General features: G+C 30.5%; 1 protein-coding gene across 1 annotated transcript in view; it reads right to left on the bottom strand.

Moving 5' to 3' along the window:
* Positions 1 to 983: 983 nt before the first annotated feature.
* The window catches only part of LOC118202677 (ubiquitin-conjugating enzyme E2 J1-like), a 61757-nt gene continuing 45174 nt past the window's right edge, over positions 984 to 17566 (bottom strand). The window contains exons 5-7 of the mRNA XM_035374852.2: positions 14793 to 14898; positions 14209 to 14314; positions 984 to 1347 (exon numbers count right to left, since the gene is read on the bottom strand). Of these exons, the coding sequence (XP_035230743.1) occupies positions 1045 to 1347; positions 14209 to 14314; positions 14793 to 14898 (515 nt within the window). The 3' untranslated portion in view covers positions 984 to 1044. The remainder of the gene's footprint in view (positions 1348 to 14208; positions 14315 to 14792; positions 14899 to 17566) is intronic.

Below are 17566 nucleotides of genomic sequence, written 5' to 3'. Positions count from 1 at the left end.
CTGGCAGCATGGTTACACATACAATTAGTACAAATATGAGTAAATTCCCCTCAGAATATTAATTTGCAAGACCATTTTTATCAGGTAGATAGCCCTAAACTGCTTTTCTTTAAAATTGTATACTCATTTCTGAATTAAAGAACATATTAAAATAATACCTCAGCATTCTTAAGCTTAACAACATAAAAAGTTTATCAATAGTTACATTTTGTAGTTATCAACACCATTAATTGAATTTCACTATGTCAAGAACTTTCTGTTAAAGGCCAGCAGAAGTTCTCTTTGAAATTAAGTTATAGTTATGATACATTCTAAAGCCTTAAAACAAGAATTAAATGGCATATAAACAAATATGCACATTCAGAAAATGCAAGAATATCATCTGATGCATATTAAAATTAGAATTTACAATACTATTATTAAAATCTAACTATTTACATGACTCTAAGGAGTAAATTATCCAGTTTTACGTAAGGGATTTCAATTCCATTCTTTAAATAGCAAGAGCAGCATGATGATGCACATTCTGTCTAAATGTTATTTCAAAACTTTTCCCTTGTATGCATATGTCTATTAGCACTGTACGACACTATTTAAGGAGCTTTTTCAGAAAATAATTATTGAAACATTATTATACATTTACTTTCATGAGAAAAAGCATAAGAAATCATTTTAAACATGACATATAAAATGAACATTTATATGAAAATTAACCCTGACTTGTCTTCTAGGGATTTCATAAATTTACAGCCAATAATAATTCACATAAGACATGCTCCAAATAATGTTTGCAGAAAATTATAAGATGGGTTAAAAAATTTAAATAAATGTGTGCCACAATTTAGTGTAAAAGTAAATTATAACAAATTATGTTCAAATATGCTCAAAATATGTTCACATTACAATTCTTTAAAATGTACCCTCACAAATAGCTCTCTGACAGGAATAACTTAATGTTTTAGGGAAAAGAAAGACCAGAAATCTCAATTTTGAAAATAATTTTAATGTAAAAAATAAAACCTTTAGGAATGCAGAATAAAATTGCTAATAAAATAATCGTCTTACAAATAGAACTACAAATATTAAGGCAATAACCCACATTAAGACTAATGACCAAAAACTGGGTGTTGACCCTGTTTCAGAAGTAAAACTTGGCCCTGAGTTATGTCGACAAAATAGTGCAGCTCCATCATGTGCAAAGGAAACAGTTCTTCTTCGAATAGGAACATTAGTCTGTAACTGTGCAGATGCTTCTTGCTCAACATTCTGACAAGCAAACTGTTCAGGTTCACACAACAATTCAGCTACATCATTTGAAAGTCCTACTTCGTCAGCTGAGCAGACGTCCTACAAAGCAGAAATTGATAATTAGCAATGAAAAATTCTCAAGTGCAAAGATACATTTCACATGCTCTAAATCAAACTAAATTCAACAATTCAGAAAAACTGAGGGATCTTTTTAAGATCAATGCACCGAGTTCTTTTAGAGAAACTTAGACCTACCTATTTACAACTTCACTGTAATGTCATACTTAAAAATAAATTTTAATAACACATTCATTTCCTAAAATTTATAGCACTTTTTTATCTGAACAATTTTACATGTTTATTTGACAATCAAGAACACTAAATGAATTGAATCAGGGATATTGAGATATGCTTTTTTTACATACATACACACACACATATACTATATATAGATGTAAAATACTTCCCTTACTAATAATAAATTAATGGTAGCTCTTTAACTCCCCTCTTCATTCTAAAAGTGATCCATCACCCGATCTCTATTGCAGAATTATTCCTGGAAAGTGATGAAATTTTAACCCAGCATCTGAACATTATGTATCTGAAATTTAATTCTCTTAACATTCTAAAGCCGGTGGTATAGCAGTTGTACTGGGAAAATGACTTCCTTTAACACCAGCTGTGGTACAACTGTGGTACCAGCCATCCTCTCCCTATTTTAGAATCACCTATCTGTAGATCTGTGTGTGATCCATCGTCGCTGCTCAGAATAGCCCCTGGCTACTCATTGTTTCCCTCTTCTTATCAGTTTGGCTACATTTTGGCAAAAGCCGGTTTCGTCTCGTGACAATATACTTGAAAATGAAATAGAAGCTCTTTCTTAAACATTAGAGCACTGTCTCATAATTTTAGTGGTAACTTCTTTAGTACTAACTTTTGCTATGATTAAAGCATCAGCAATTTTGCACGCTGTTTAAGCTTATCAGATTTAAGGCTTTTTAATCATAGAAAATAAGATTAGATTAATATTTTAGATTTAATGCCCTTCTAGAAAATAGGTAAAACCACTTTTATCATTTAGTTCCTTTTTACACTTATGAATAATAAGATGTTACTTTACCCTTTTTTTTTTTTTTTTTTTTTTTTTTTTGAGTATAAAACCTTTAAGAATTCTTAACTCTTTCAAAGTGCTTCTATTATGTAGGCAATTTTATCTGATTTATCAGGAGATAAATAAGAGACAATTGCATGCATAATAGTTTTTGTAATTTTCATTCATTCACTGACTGATTTCAATGATTTCATTCACTGATTGATTTCAATGATTTTCATTCATTGTAAATTAAATAAAACCAATTTATCTTTAGACACTCTTTTAGGATGACATCTGCCAAAAAGTATTTAAATATCATTAAAGCTCATGTAACTTCTAAATTGAATCAAAACATCAGTTACTTTGCATAAAATTTCAGCCAGTTTTATTTGCTGAAATTCTTATACTCAACAGATAAAGGGAATTTAGACAAGCTAATAAAACATTTATCTTTAAAAAAAAGAATGTTATTTTGTTTGTAATAAGGTATATGTCAACTTGCTATTAAATGTTATGAGAATTAGGATTGGATTACGGAAAAGCACGCAAATGCTATCTGCTTAAGTGGGTGGATGCTTTCGTGTAAACCTCTTTAAGAGAAAATTGCCCGCATTTACGTTCCTGATGGAAAATTCTACATGTAATCAACCCGTTCTCCGGGTTTGATTGGACTAATTTTGTTTGCTTACTGAATTACATCAAAGCACACAACAATCACCTGTATAAGGGGAGGGATGCCTTCGCAGAGGACTTTCTAAGGGAAGCTGGCTTGTATTTACGTTACACAAAAACCATGAATGCAACCCTTTAGCCGGGAAAGAATAAATGAAAAAATAAAAGAATAAACGAGAAGATACTTTATGCAAAATTTGGCATAAACAGTTTTCTTAATTTTGCTTTAAAAATATTTCAGGGTAATCATTTTCATTACTGGAAGAAATATGAAAAACAGATTTAACTACATTAAAAGTGTCAACACCCAGTATGCCCTTATTCTTTTGAAAACATGAAAGATTAAATTAGTCATTAGCATTATTTTGTTAATGAAAATATGTTATTAAAAATCCAATTCCAACATACAGACTTTCAAAGCTAGTTCGTATTTATTATATTTTGTAAGATTTTCTTCTCATTTTCTAATTTGAAGTGTGAAAACAAAGTTACAAAATTCACAAAATATTGACAAGATTAATCAGAAATAGTAAATGAAATATAAACATTGCATACATTTTGTTCTAAATAAATAGTGTACTGGATGCATTTCCAGTGCACTATTTATTTAGAACTTCATTTAAATGAAAGCAAAATAATCATCGAAAAAATCGCAAATGTAGCAACCCATCTACTATGGAACAGCCTCCGACAAACATGTAAATTTTACTGCATCCATGGAGGGGACTAACGACTTTTCTCATTAGGAAAATGTCAAAGAGGGGGCAAAAGTGTTTTGGATCGCACCAGTCTGAAGGCTATATTATGAAAATTTTGGCCAGGTTTTAGAAGGTTAATGTAAACATTTTTGTAATGTGATCCAAAATGTAACCTGTATAAAAAGGTCTGCTGTGCAGTCTTGCTCTTTTAGTCACCTTTTTGCATGATCTTTTGGTCGACATTCTTTTGCCACTGCTTTGGCCTACCCCATGCAGAGTTTACTTTCCGCTTTGTCCACTGTTAAAGATGATGTAAGCTGTAAAAAACTGTGGGGTGTATGTTGAACCCATAAATGATGCTTCTGAATGTGTTACAGATTCTGAATTATGTACATAAAGACTTGCACTATTATGAAAATGAAATTATGCATTCAAATCAGCAGCCATGTCTGCAAGTTTTTGGGTTTATGCATTCAGCTATCAAGCCAAGTTATTACAATGAGCTTCTTCCAGTGGCATAAGCTATGAAATATTGGTAGTGTTCATCCTCAGATCAAAATTCAGTGACTATTCAGGCTAGCTATATAAGGAAATATGTGATTTTCTATTACTGTAACATAAACACAGAACTTTTTCCTTAGAAAGTCAAGGAGTCATTCCTAAGTAGATTATCCTACAGTACTTAGTCTTAATTCACAAACTAATGTTACTTCTCAATAGTTCTTCAATTTATTTCTTAAACCTAGGTTCTTGATTGCGAGTTACAGCTTTATTATCAAGCATTGTAAGTTCTTTACACTAACTTCCAGTTGCTTTAAACCAGGTTTTCCTCAACTTTTTGGTGTGAAGGACACCATAATATTTATTAAAATTTTGTGGGACCCCATTATGCATAGCACTAATTTGACACCCATGTGAGTGAAACTGTCAATATGTTCACTTGTACTGGAATTACTATTGCAGTTTCAGGTCATAAACATTAATTTTTAATTTTAAGACAGAACAGTGTGAAAAGTTTAAATTAGTAAAAAACTTTAAAGTATGATACAATAATAAAAAATAAATTCAATTACTTGGGTAATTCAAATATAACTATAGTCTGTCTAATAAGCGTAGCATCTTGGAAGGTCACTATTGAGAAAAAATTCCACTTACTTCTTTCTAACAGTGCATTATGTGAGGATTAAGTATCAATGGGAAAGGGTGTGCCTTTTTATTTTTAATTATACTATCAAATCCTGGCAAAGCAGTCGATACCGCAGAATGAAGGACTTCTTTAATATTCTTTGCATTTGATCGACATTTTATGGTGATTAAAGATGAAAATATCTCGCACACATATGTTGTAGAAAATGTAAAAGAATGTTATGGCACTTTCAGAAATCGTTGGAAATTCTTTTGCGACTCTTAGTTAAAAATCTTCTACAGACTTCATATCAAAATTAATTTTAAACCCTGAATCATTTGACTACACAGCAAGTTCTTGTAATTTTAATAAAAAATTAGTTATATTTCCCACATTAATTCCGAATGGTTTCACAATCCATATTAGTTTTTTGGCACTAAAACTTGAAGGGGAATATTTCTCAAAGTTTTTCTCAAGACACTCAAGATATTCATTTATCACTTTTAACAACTTACCCTTTTGATGATCTGTTTCATCATTTTCACTTAAAAATTCACCTGTGTCAAACATTTCTAATGACCCCTTGTCTACCATGAATCTCCATTGGTAATTTAAAAATTTTCTTTATCTGAGTATGAACAAGTTGTAACGTTTTCCTTGAAGTGACAAATTTAGCAAATTTAGTTTTCCAAATATGCCACTCAAATAACATAGTTTTATTATGGAATAATGGTTTAAAATGTGGTTATTATGGAATAATGATTAGAATTACAGTTCTTCTTGAAAGCCACCTTACCACTGCCTCTAACAATATACTTTTGTATTAAGAACCCGTCTTCACAAAGATTTGAAAACAAACGACTATTCAGAGCATGAATAAAGTTAACCATGTTAACACTATCTCAAAGCACAACATCTAACTGTGTTGATATTTTTTTTGGCCACCAGGGCCTCTCAACATATCATGCAATGACTAAATGTTATATGTTCATTGCCGCTGTCCTTTTCCTTGGGTGGAAAACCAATTTTTTCCAACCATCACTTTAGCATTGTCTGTGCATATGCCAATCCAATTTTTCCACTGCAAATGTTCTCCAATGAAAAATTCATTAACTTTTACTAAAATGTCCTCTCTTCTTGCATGTCCATCCAATGAGCAACAAAATAAAAATAGAAATATATCTAACATACACTAATAATTGAGCCAAGATGGTAATATCGGTTGATTCATTCAACTAGATTGCAAACTTTGGACTCATTTTGAGCCTTAGTTATTAGCTATGATATTGATCTTTATTAATTCCCGAAATTCACTTTGAAACAGTATCCTTGGATACAGGAATTTTACGGATTTCATCCTCATACTTTTTGCCCATGATTCGTTAAAATATTTGATAATAATTATTGTTAAGAAAATAAGGGAGGGCTTGTTTGAAACAATTAATAACTATAACTTCTAAAAATAAGTAATGTACTTGCTGATGAAATGAATGAAACAATGATGGCAAAAACAACAGAACGCTTGTTTTATGACTACAATAGCATTGTGTATACATTCAGAGTGAAGGGATGCTTAAAGATGTGAAAACAATCCGCACTGAACGGCTGATTTTCTGATACTGAGGATATGGCTGAATACAATGGCTGAAGGTCAAAGATGGCCAACGTGCATATCTTACCAAAACACTCAGTCTTACATAGGCAGGGCCTTTGATGAACAGTGTTAGGAGCAAAGCAAGTAAAATAAAAGTTTCTACTATAAAAAAATATGTCAAGACATTTTTGCTTTTTCTTTGTCTGTATTGTCTAATCTTTGTCTATTTTCAGATACACTGTGTGAAAATATTTGGTAATTGTAAAGTTACTTTAATAAGGTAAAGAAATATAAAAATTGCTAAAATGTTTGGTGATTTCTGCTGCAGATCCCACGACCACAATCGGGGTCGTGACCCACAGTTTAAGAAACTTTGCTTTAAACTCTTTTTTTTTTAAACTCAAGTTTTTTTTCCTTTTTAAATTTTCTTCTTTTATTAAAATTCAACATTATGTTAGTTTTAAGAATATTTTGGTAATCTTTTCTACAATGCTTTTCATATGTACAATACTATATACAGAATCCATGTGATAACATATAATGCTTAGAAGTATGAGACTTTCTTTTTACACTTTACAGTAAACTTCCACTTTCCTACAAAAGCCTTATTTTACATTGGATTGCTACCATATAGTAACAGAATTTGTTTATAACATGTGTTTATGTATTAACACATCTTAAGCACATAAACAACTAAACTTGTGCATATTGTTAGCACGGAAAAAGACTAAACTCATTTTGTGCTACAGTTATTAAAGTGCGGGATAACACAAAACCCGTTTTCTACGAGTTATTGGTGGATTATTGTTATTGGTAGGGTTTTTGGTAACAAAGTGATTTTTTTCTACAGCAAATTCCTAAAAATGGACCATCACAGAATAAGATGTGATGAAGAATTATATGCACCTGTTAAGAAGTTATCACTTCTAGGGACGCGCACGGCTACGCGGGACAATTTTCAGAAACGAGATTCTAGTAGCACTGCTTTAAGTGGGAGGCTTCCGAGAAATGTTTCGTCTAGCTAGGAGAAACATGCCCTGGCTACGAGCAACATTTTAAACTTTCCCAAAAATGGTCCATCTGGAGACATGTTCCTCATACATTCAACCAATCAGACGAAAGTTCTGCTTCTGAAGGATCATGGGTAACTTTCAATATGGCGATGGCTCTCGATATGAAGTGATGGACGATGGAAATAGAGGCCGATTTAATTATTGCTGTTTTGTTGTAATATAACTGCCCAAGTCATTTAAAAATGTTTATATATTCATTAAATATATAATCGTGGAAACTTCAGAGTTGACAGTATTTTACGACGTTCTTGCAGTTTAGATTTGTTTACAAATTGTTCATCACCAAAAGTTCGCCAAATTTGTCGTATTTCGTGCTGATCATGTATTATCACTGTTACATAATAGAATTTTATTTCTTAAATTTAAGTTGAATAATTTTTTTAATCCATTTGTATATGCATGGCTTTTCTCCTAATTACTTATCTTTTAAATTGTTAATTGCTTAATCAGCGACACATTTTAAACAGCATAAAAGATGCATAAAAAACAAAAGTATAGTTTATGTAATAATAAGAATACTCATTAAATTTGTCTTTTATTTTCATGTTATTAATAAATACTTTTTCGATTATAAATACATTAGAAACTATACTTTTATTGTAAATGCTACATGTTGAAACATTGGAAATTTATGGATTTATTATTATTAAGCATGATGAAAAACATTTGTATATACATTCATTACTATAAATCTTATTCATTACATTAATACTAATAAATATACATCAACAACTTCTAAACCATTGCATCACTCTATGTAAATATATGACTTGTGTATATCTATGTATGTATGAATACAAAACTGAACATTGCCAAAAAGTTTATTTGAAGTTACTTCTAATTCATTTAATGATCGTGTATCTGGCAGCAGCTGTAGTCATCAGTTCTTTGCAAATTATAATGGATATGTTATAATCAGTTGAAAAATAATTGATGCGCATTTGAGTACTAAAGAGTGTACACATTTTGTTTTTGGGTTAATTCATAATTATATCATATGTATGATCTATGTAATATAAACATGATTAATAAATAATAATTAATGTAACAGCTGTGCATTTATAACATTTCATTACTTAAAACAGTGCACAACTGATTATCACCTTCATGTGTGTTTACATAATACTTTTACATTGTACTTTCCAATTATGTGCACGGGCCTACTAGTGGCCGAAGCGTCGCTGAACACTGGTAGCTCTGTCTGAGGTTAGAATGCCACGAATGGCCTGGCTAGATGGGCGTTTTCTTGGTTTTCCGAGCCAGTTTTTAAAAATATTCTACAAAGGGATTCCTCCTGTTAAGCAGATATCCCTGGAAGCTTTACCGTAATCGCATAAAACAAACTCATGATGTGCACCTCCTAATTTCTAGAGTTGGTATAATTAATATGTTTTAAGGTATATTACCGAGTGTTCTATGGGACAGTAAACAACTTGTACATGTTTGATTGCTCATGTGTTCATATGCTTTATTTAATCTTCATTTTGCTGAATAGTATCTGCTGGCTGTGAGGATGTAAATATCAGCTATTAAGATTTTTGTCAAAAAAAGTTGTTTTTTTGGGGGGGGATCTCTTTGTTTGTTTATATTTATGGACAGAACAGTAATTATGAGCCATAAAGTTAGTCAAGAAAATGCTTTCAACAGGTCACAAATTTTCCAGTGAGCCATCAAATTTTCATTGGAATGCAGACATCAGAAAATACACATAAGTAATGTCTGATAAATAGACTTATCCAGCACACGTTTTAAACTAGTCTTAGTGTATACAGAATTTGGCTATTACTGATGTAATTGATTGCTATAACCAGAAGTGTGTTTATCTGTTACTTGAAGTGCCAGAGTGGAGATCAAAGTGATTAACTTGATAGCAATTACCTTTCTATTATCTTCCATAACTAACAATAAAGTTTAAAATGAAAAGAGTGTGAGTGATATAATACAACACGAAGAAGCAAACGTCGTTTGAAATGAAATGTCACTTTCGCCAATCTGAGCGATAACTGATTCGTGTTTGGCATTCAGCCTATTTATCAAATGAAGATGGTAACCCGATTTCACGGAACAGTGATTCTCAGAACTGTTCCTCCAAACGTTTTGTTCCGGCAACAAATATCGTATGTGATAACAGCATTACATGCCACTAGTGACAATGAAATTATATGATATCCAAGACATTTTTCCGACCAAAAATTTTAAGCAGTTCTGATTCAAGCCCAGATTCAGATGGTCCTGATTCTGAAAAAGAATGGTCATCCGTAGACAATCCATCAGTCTTGGAGAGCCACTTAAATGAAGAAACATTCCGAATAGTGTAGCATACACTAAAAATTCAAATTTATCACCGAAAGCACCACAGAAAACGTGACCATGAGACAGTATACCTGTGTCACTATATTAATATTTGTATTATAATATTAATATATTAATATAATATTTGCATTATAATATTTTTCTTTAAAATAAAGAAGTTATAAAAGCTATAAAGAAAAATATGAGTCATGAAATTTTGTATGACGAATGTCAAACGCTGAAATGGATTTAATGCTTAACATTGGAGCAATTATTTTCTTTCCAGCTCCAATGTAGTTTTTGCTGCTTGAGAAATGCACTAGGAATGCTAGCTCAACTTGGATTTTACTGATAGTTTTGTAACCTATATGTACATTCTTCTAACAATTATTTTCACACTGAAATACTTTAAAAAGTATTCTGTATTTTAACAAACTATTCAGAATCCTGCCTGTTTTTCATATTAAAACTCCACCCCCTGAATGCGTTGAGTAACTACTATTAAAAGAAGATTAGCAAATCATAACAACATTTAATTAAAAACCATGCAAAATTGGTCCCCCCTTCCATATCTAACAATAAAGTTTAAAATGAGAAGAGTGTGAGCGATATAATACAATACGAAGAAGCAAACGTTTAAAATGAAATGTCACTTTCGCCAATCTGAGCGATAACGGTACAATAACTTGCAAGAGGTCATGACTAGGGTGAGGAATTCATGAGATAAAATCACCAGCAGCTTTATCATACATGCACTATGAGCTGGTCACAGGGATAACAAGAGCACTTTTAAGGATAGCTGTATTGCAAAGTATGACATATTACAGCAATTAATTCCACAGGAAATGCAGTTACTAAAAATTCAAAGTATGGAACTATATGATGTTCCAGATGACATTTTTTCATTCTACAAAGATTAGAGTAAAGATTCCCCAAACTATGCAAATTAAATTCAACACTAGTGTGTTAAACACTAGCATAAATTACATCAATAAAATCTGTCTCAGACTTGGCATAATTTAAGGTTATAAATCGCTACTTAATGCTTTATAATATTAACAGATAGATAAAACTATTTTTATGTTTAGATAACAAAAAAACCATCATCTGAAAAGTCACTTGACTATTGGTGATGTAAAAATCAGACATTGGTTTTATAAGCCTACTTCATAAGTCTTCATAAGTCTAAGATTATTTCAGCACTCCTACTTCATAAGTCTTCAGTTAACACTTCATTTAATAACATATGGGAATAATATTTTGTACTCTAAAAAAATGAGTGTGAAAAACAGCTGTTTCATAAAGTATAAGAAATGAATTGTGGATGACTACAGCTTTCTGTAAAGAGAAAATATATCTCCAAAAATGGCACAGTACCATAACTTGCAAGAGGTCATGACTAGGGCGAGGAATTCATGAGATAAAATCACCAGCAGCTTTATCATACATGCACTATGAGCTGGTCACAGGGATAACAAGAGCACTTTTAAGGATAGCTGTATTGCAAAGTATGACATATTGCAGCAATTAATTCCACAGGAAATGCAGTTACTAAAAATTCAAAGTATGGAACTATATGATGTTCCAGATGACATTTTTTCATTCTACAAAGATTAGAGTAAAGATTCCCCAAACTATGCAAATTAAATTCAACACTAGTGTGTTAAACACTAGCATAAATTACATCAATAAAATCTGTCTCAGACTTGGCATAATTTAAGGTTATAAATCGCTACTTAATGCTTTATAATATTAACAGATAGATAAAACTATTTTTATGTTTAGATAACAAAAAAACCATCATCTGAAAAGTCACTTGACTATTGGTGATGTAAAAATCAGACATTGGTTTTATAAGCCTACTTCATAAGTCTTCATAAGTCTAAGATTATTTCAGCACTCCTACTTCATAAGTCTTCAGTTAACACTTCATTTAATAACATATGGGAATAATATTTTGTACTCTAAAAAAATGAGTGTGAAAAACAGCTGTTTCATAAAGTATAAGAAATGAATTGTGGATGACTACAGCTTTCTGTAAAGAGAAAATATATCTCCAAAAATGGCACAGTACCATAACTTGCAAGAGGTCATGACTAGGGCGAGGAATTCATGAGATAAAGCAGCTTTATCATACATGCACTATGAGCTGGTCACAGGGATAACAAAAGCACTTTTAAGGATAGCTGTATTGCAAAGTATGACATATTACAGCAATTAATTCCACAGGAAATGCAGTTACTAAAAATTCAAAGTATGGAACTATATGATGTTCCAGATGACATTTTTTCATTCTACAAAGATTAGAGTAAAGATTCCCCAAACTATGCAAATTAAATTCAACACTAGTGTGTTAAACACTAGCATAAATTACATCAATAAAATCTGTCTCAGACTTGGCATAATTTAAGGTTATAAATCGCTACTTAATGCTTTATAATATTAACAGACAGATAAAACTATTTTTATGTTTAGATAACAAAAAAACCATCATCTGAAAAGTCACTTGACTATTGGTGATGTAAAAATCAGACATTGGTTTTATAAGCCTACTTCATAAGTCTTCATAAGTCTAAGATTATTTCAGCACTCCTACTTCATAAGTCTTCAGTTAACACTTCATTTAATAACATATGGGAATAATATTTTGTACTCTAAAAAAATGAGTGTGAAAAACAGCTGTTTCATAAAGTATAAGAAATGAATTGTGGATGACTACAGCTTTCTGTAAAGAGAAAATATATCTCCAAAAATGGCACAGTACCATAACTTGCAAGAGGTCATGACTAGGGCGAGGAATTCATGAGATAAAATCACCAGCAGCTTTATCATACATGCACTATGAGCTGGTCACAGGGATAACAAGAGCACTTTTAAGGATAGCTGTATTGCAAAGTATGACATATTACAGCAATTAATTCCACAGGAAATGCAGTTACTAAAAATTCAAAGTATGGAACTATATGATGTTCCAGATGACATTTTTTCATTCTACAAAGATTAGAGTAAAGATTCCCCAAACTATGCAAATTAAATTCAACACTAGTGTGTTAAACACTAGCATAAATTACATCAATAAAATCTGTCTCAGACTTGGCATAATTTAAGGTTATAAATCGCTACTTAATGCTTTATAATATTAACAGATAGATAAAACTATTTTTATGTTTAGATAACAAAAAAACCATCATCTGAAAAGTCACTTGACTATTGGTGATGTAAAAATCAGACATTGGTTTTATAAGCCTACTTCATAAGTCTTCATAAGTCTAAGATTATTTCAGCACTCCTACTTCATAAGTCTTCAGTTAACACTTCATTTAATAACATATGGGAATAATATTTTGTACTCTAAAAAAATGAGTGTGAAAAACAGCTGTTTCATAAAGTATAAGAAATGAATTGTGGATGACTACAGCTTTCTGTAAAGAGAAAATATATCTCCAAAAATGGCACAGTACCATAACTTGCAAGAGGTCATGACTAGGGCGAGGAATTCATGAGATAAAGCAGCTTTATCATACATGCACTATGAGCTGGTCACAGGGATAACAAGAGCACTTTTAAGGATAGCTGTATTGCAAAGTATGACATATTACAGCAATTAATTCCACAGGAAATGCAGTTACTAAAAATTCAAAGTATGGAACTATATGATGTTCCAGATGACATTTTTTCATTCTACAAAGATTAGAGTAAAGATTCCCCAAACTATGCAAATTAAATTCAACAAATTTTGCACTACATAATTTTGTAGCTACACTGATTTTGGTACATTTACAGCATGAATAAATTGATATATAATAATAATATAATGAATGAATAAATAAATATAAATATTTAGGAAATTTGAAAACTTTAATTACAAGGGGCATAGAGTTATGAATTTTTGATTATATTGTGAAAATTATGTCTTTTACAATAAAATCTATTCCGAATAATTAACTACTATTTAAAATACAAGTGTAAAAAGGCACAATATATACTTCTCCTGTTTCATGCACTTTACATAGTCACAAAGGATTATACAGCATTTTAAAAAAATAAATTCTCTGATAATATGCTCTGATAATTTACACCTGATAAATTCTCTGATAATATGCTTTGATAATTTACACATATTTAAGCAGTTTATAAAATTAATTATTAAAAACCCCAAGGATTCTCAATGTAGACTACTCATAAGTGCTAAGCTAGAAAAAAGTTTTATACATTATGATATATAATAAACTGAAAAAATCCAAGATTAACTGAACATGCAATACAGAACCAACTTTTTCCACTGAAACATGTTATACAGGTGTATGCATAAAATTCAGTTATTTATTTACTTAGGGTAACAAAATCTTTACTGTAATTAAAATCATGCATTTACTACAATTATGTTAATTACATTGCTAACATTTACCAACCTCATACATCTTTTTGTCAGTTTGGACTTCATCAGATGATTCAGTCAAGTCTTTCTCAAAAACTTTATTTACATCTCCACAATCAGCACATTTCCAGTCTCGAGATCTGAAATCATTATTTACACTTTTTAAAGATCAGAAATGAAATTTATAACAATATTTACAATCCTAAGAATTGCTCAGAAATAGATCATCAAAACTTCAGATAATTAACTAGATTTTTTAATAGCCTTGCTTTCCCATAAAGGTAAGGCCAGTATGGATAGCAACTGGTTACCTGCAGATACAAATGAAACACATTTGTATTTACAATTGATACAAACATATTGTCTTTAGAAGAATTAACTGTATAGAATCTGCCTACACATACATTACACACCACAACACAGCAGGGAAAGAAAAAAAGATCTAAATTTCAACACTACACAAGCTTTCTTGATAAAAGAAAGAACTAGATTTAACATATCAATTTACATCATAAAGGATTTTCTCTCAGTTTTAAGTTCTTAATTTCAGTATACTGAGTTTGAAATGAGCATAATTAAAACAATAACTGCATATCTGTAATAAAAACATTAACTCACTTTACAGCTAATTGTTGTCTCTCCCCTGGTGTATAATCTAGAGATCCTATGGCACCATTTCCATGAGTTGGCATAAACCCAATAAGTGCTAGCAAAGCAGTTCTGACTGTATACAAGTATAAAGATAACATTTATTTTATACATATGCTTATATTACTTGCACTGAAATGAAATGCCTTATTAAAACATATTTTATATATTTTTTTAAATATACAGTTTTATCATTTAATACAATACTTGTAAAAAATGTATGCAAAATTTCATTAATTTACAGTAAAAAAATGACTCGTATAATGATTCTCTTGCACAATATTACTGTCAATTTATAATTTGCCATGCCTTTAAGCAATTTTTCAATATAAAATATCAAATTAAATTTTCAATCATTTTATTATAAAAGAGTTTTTTTAATCCTCAGATATGAATTTATCATTTTTTAATTAATTTTTACTATACAAAAGTAGAATTATTATAGTTATGAGAAACTGCAAGGTTATATTTAACACCTTGACTGCCATGTGCATCACTGTTGATTTAACACAGCCTTACTTTTCAAAGCCATGTCCATCAAATGTGATTCACAGGTTTTGTATCGCTTGAAACTATGTGAGTCACAGGCTCATCACAAACACACAGATTTATATGGTTAAAATTATTTCTACAGACTCAAAAAAGTTGCTCTGTATTCTTCATTTAAGCTTCTGGAAGTTTTTTTCAATAAATCATGGTTTTTATAAATATATATTATGTTGCAGTAACTTTTTATGTTTTTATGTTAGTAAGGCAATGAAGCTATAATTAAAGGGGACAGTGTTGTTTACGGAAAGAGTACAAGACTAGTGGTACATTTTAAGATATTCATACATTCACTAAGTTATTCATTTTTGGTTATATATGCAGTTTTACTATTTGTATTGTGTCATATTATTTGTCTAATTTTACTAATTTTTACTAATGAACTCTTGTGTTTCTTGATAATGAATTAAGTTACAATTTATTTATAAATACGACAAATATAGAAATTTAGAATTGTACTACAAAAAATTAAATGTGAAAATACACAATAATGCATTCAAATGAAAACTAGGTACTGAACTGAATTTTAAGATAAATGGGGCATGAAAACACTAGAATTTAAAAAAAAAAGGTCTGAAAGAGTATTTTAGTAGATTTGCTGCAGCAGTCAACATGTTAAGAAAGGACTAAGACCTTTTTCTAGGAGGGGACCTACACTTAGTACACAACATAGTTTACTTAATGATTCTCAGGCTTACACCCGGCATGTATTTAATCTCAAACATCACTGATTTGCAAACTACACAATTCTGTCAGTTAGAAATCTCACCAAGAAAAAAAAAACCATGTCTAACGTAACTTGATTTTGTTACTGATGATTCCATTATGCTGAATCCAAGTAAATAAAAAATTTATTTACTAGCTCAGTCTGCTTTATTACAGTGTCTGTGTGGTACAATTATCATAAACAGTAAACAACTGAATTTATTATGGATTATTATTCTGATTTTTGTTGGTGAACCCTGATTGGCATAACCACTCATGAGATTTTTTCTCTCTTGGTACATATTAGGTAATTTACAATATTTTATTTACTTATTTTCTTTAATCACATAAATATCACTTTACCAAATGAAAGCTTATGAAAATAGACTAAAGTACTAATACAAATTTAGCTATTAAATACAGGTTCAGTAAGTCTACACGAGCAGATCAAAAAACTCATACCACTCAGAGAGTTAAAAGCTTAAAACTAGCAGAACAGTTAAGTTATTACAAATATAAAGAACTGACAGCTGGAAGAAGTCATTTAAAAATAATATACATACAACTTGAACCATTTATTAGTTTACTAATAAACATCAAAGTACTCATAGGCACTAAAAATATTTCTTAGACAGCACTTTTGTTTCGGACAGATAGCTACAGAAATATTACTAAACTACACATACCTCTACCATAATTCAAGTACACTAATTAGTAAAATTTACCTACATGTATTATTAATATCATTAAAATTGTGAATGCAAATATGACAAAACTGGATATAAATCAAACATAAAATTCTAAATATAAAGTTTCAAATTATGAAACCTGATACACAAAAAGAATATTTTCAATAAGTAATAATATTTTAGAATGCATTGGCATGGATTAGAAACCTATTTATAATTATTTTGTAGTTTCAATAATTTTCATTCCTTACATAAAGAAATGTTTAAATGTGCTGAAAATCTTCACCTTCCAATTAGACATTCATTTTTAACATTCAGAAGTTTTTGCAATACCAAGTAGCATAGGCCTAGCGAATACAATTTCAAAGGTTAGCTCAGTGACTGGAAAATGACTGATAATGACTGCAGTATTAAATCTATTCAACAGTTAAGGCAGCGATGCCCAACCTTGTGCTCGCTGATCGTTTTGTATGTGCTCGCCAGCCTGATTAGGTACTATGAACAAAAGATATTTTTAAAATAACCATTCATTTATTTTTTTTAATTGTTAAAATATGGTAAACATTTATAGTCATAAGAGATATTTTGCAAGACATTATAAAATAATTGATTGCTGACTGATGAACTTGATAGTAAACATGGAATCTTATTACTTCTTTCCGATGTTAGATGGCTCAGCAGGGAAAAAGTACTTCAACGATTTGAAGAACTTCTTTCGCCAATAAAACAGCTTTTAGAATCCGGAAATGAAAGTTATAAAGAATTAGACGATAAAAATTGGTTATCAAATCTGTATTTTCTCAC

Source organism: Stegodyphus dumicola, chromosome X1 (assembly GCF_044657685.1).
Source record: "Stegodyphus dumicola isolate Sdum_Otavi_A_Nest chromosome X1, ASM4465768v1".
Classification (NCBI taxonomy): Eukaryota; Metazoa; Arthropoda; class Arachnida; order Araneae; family Eresidae; genus Stegodyphus; species Stegodyphus dumicola.
The sequence above is the reverse complement of the archived record's forward strand: the minus strand, read 5'-3'. Positions and strand labels throughout refer to the sequence as shown.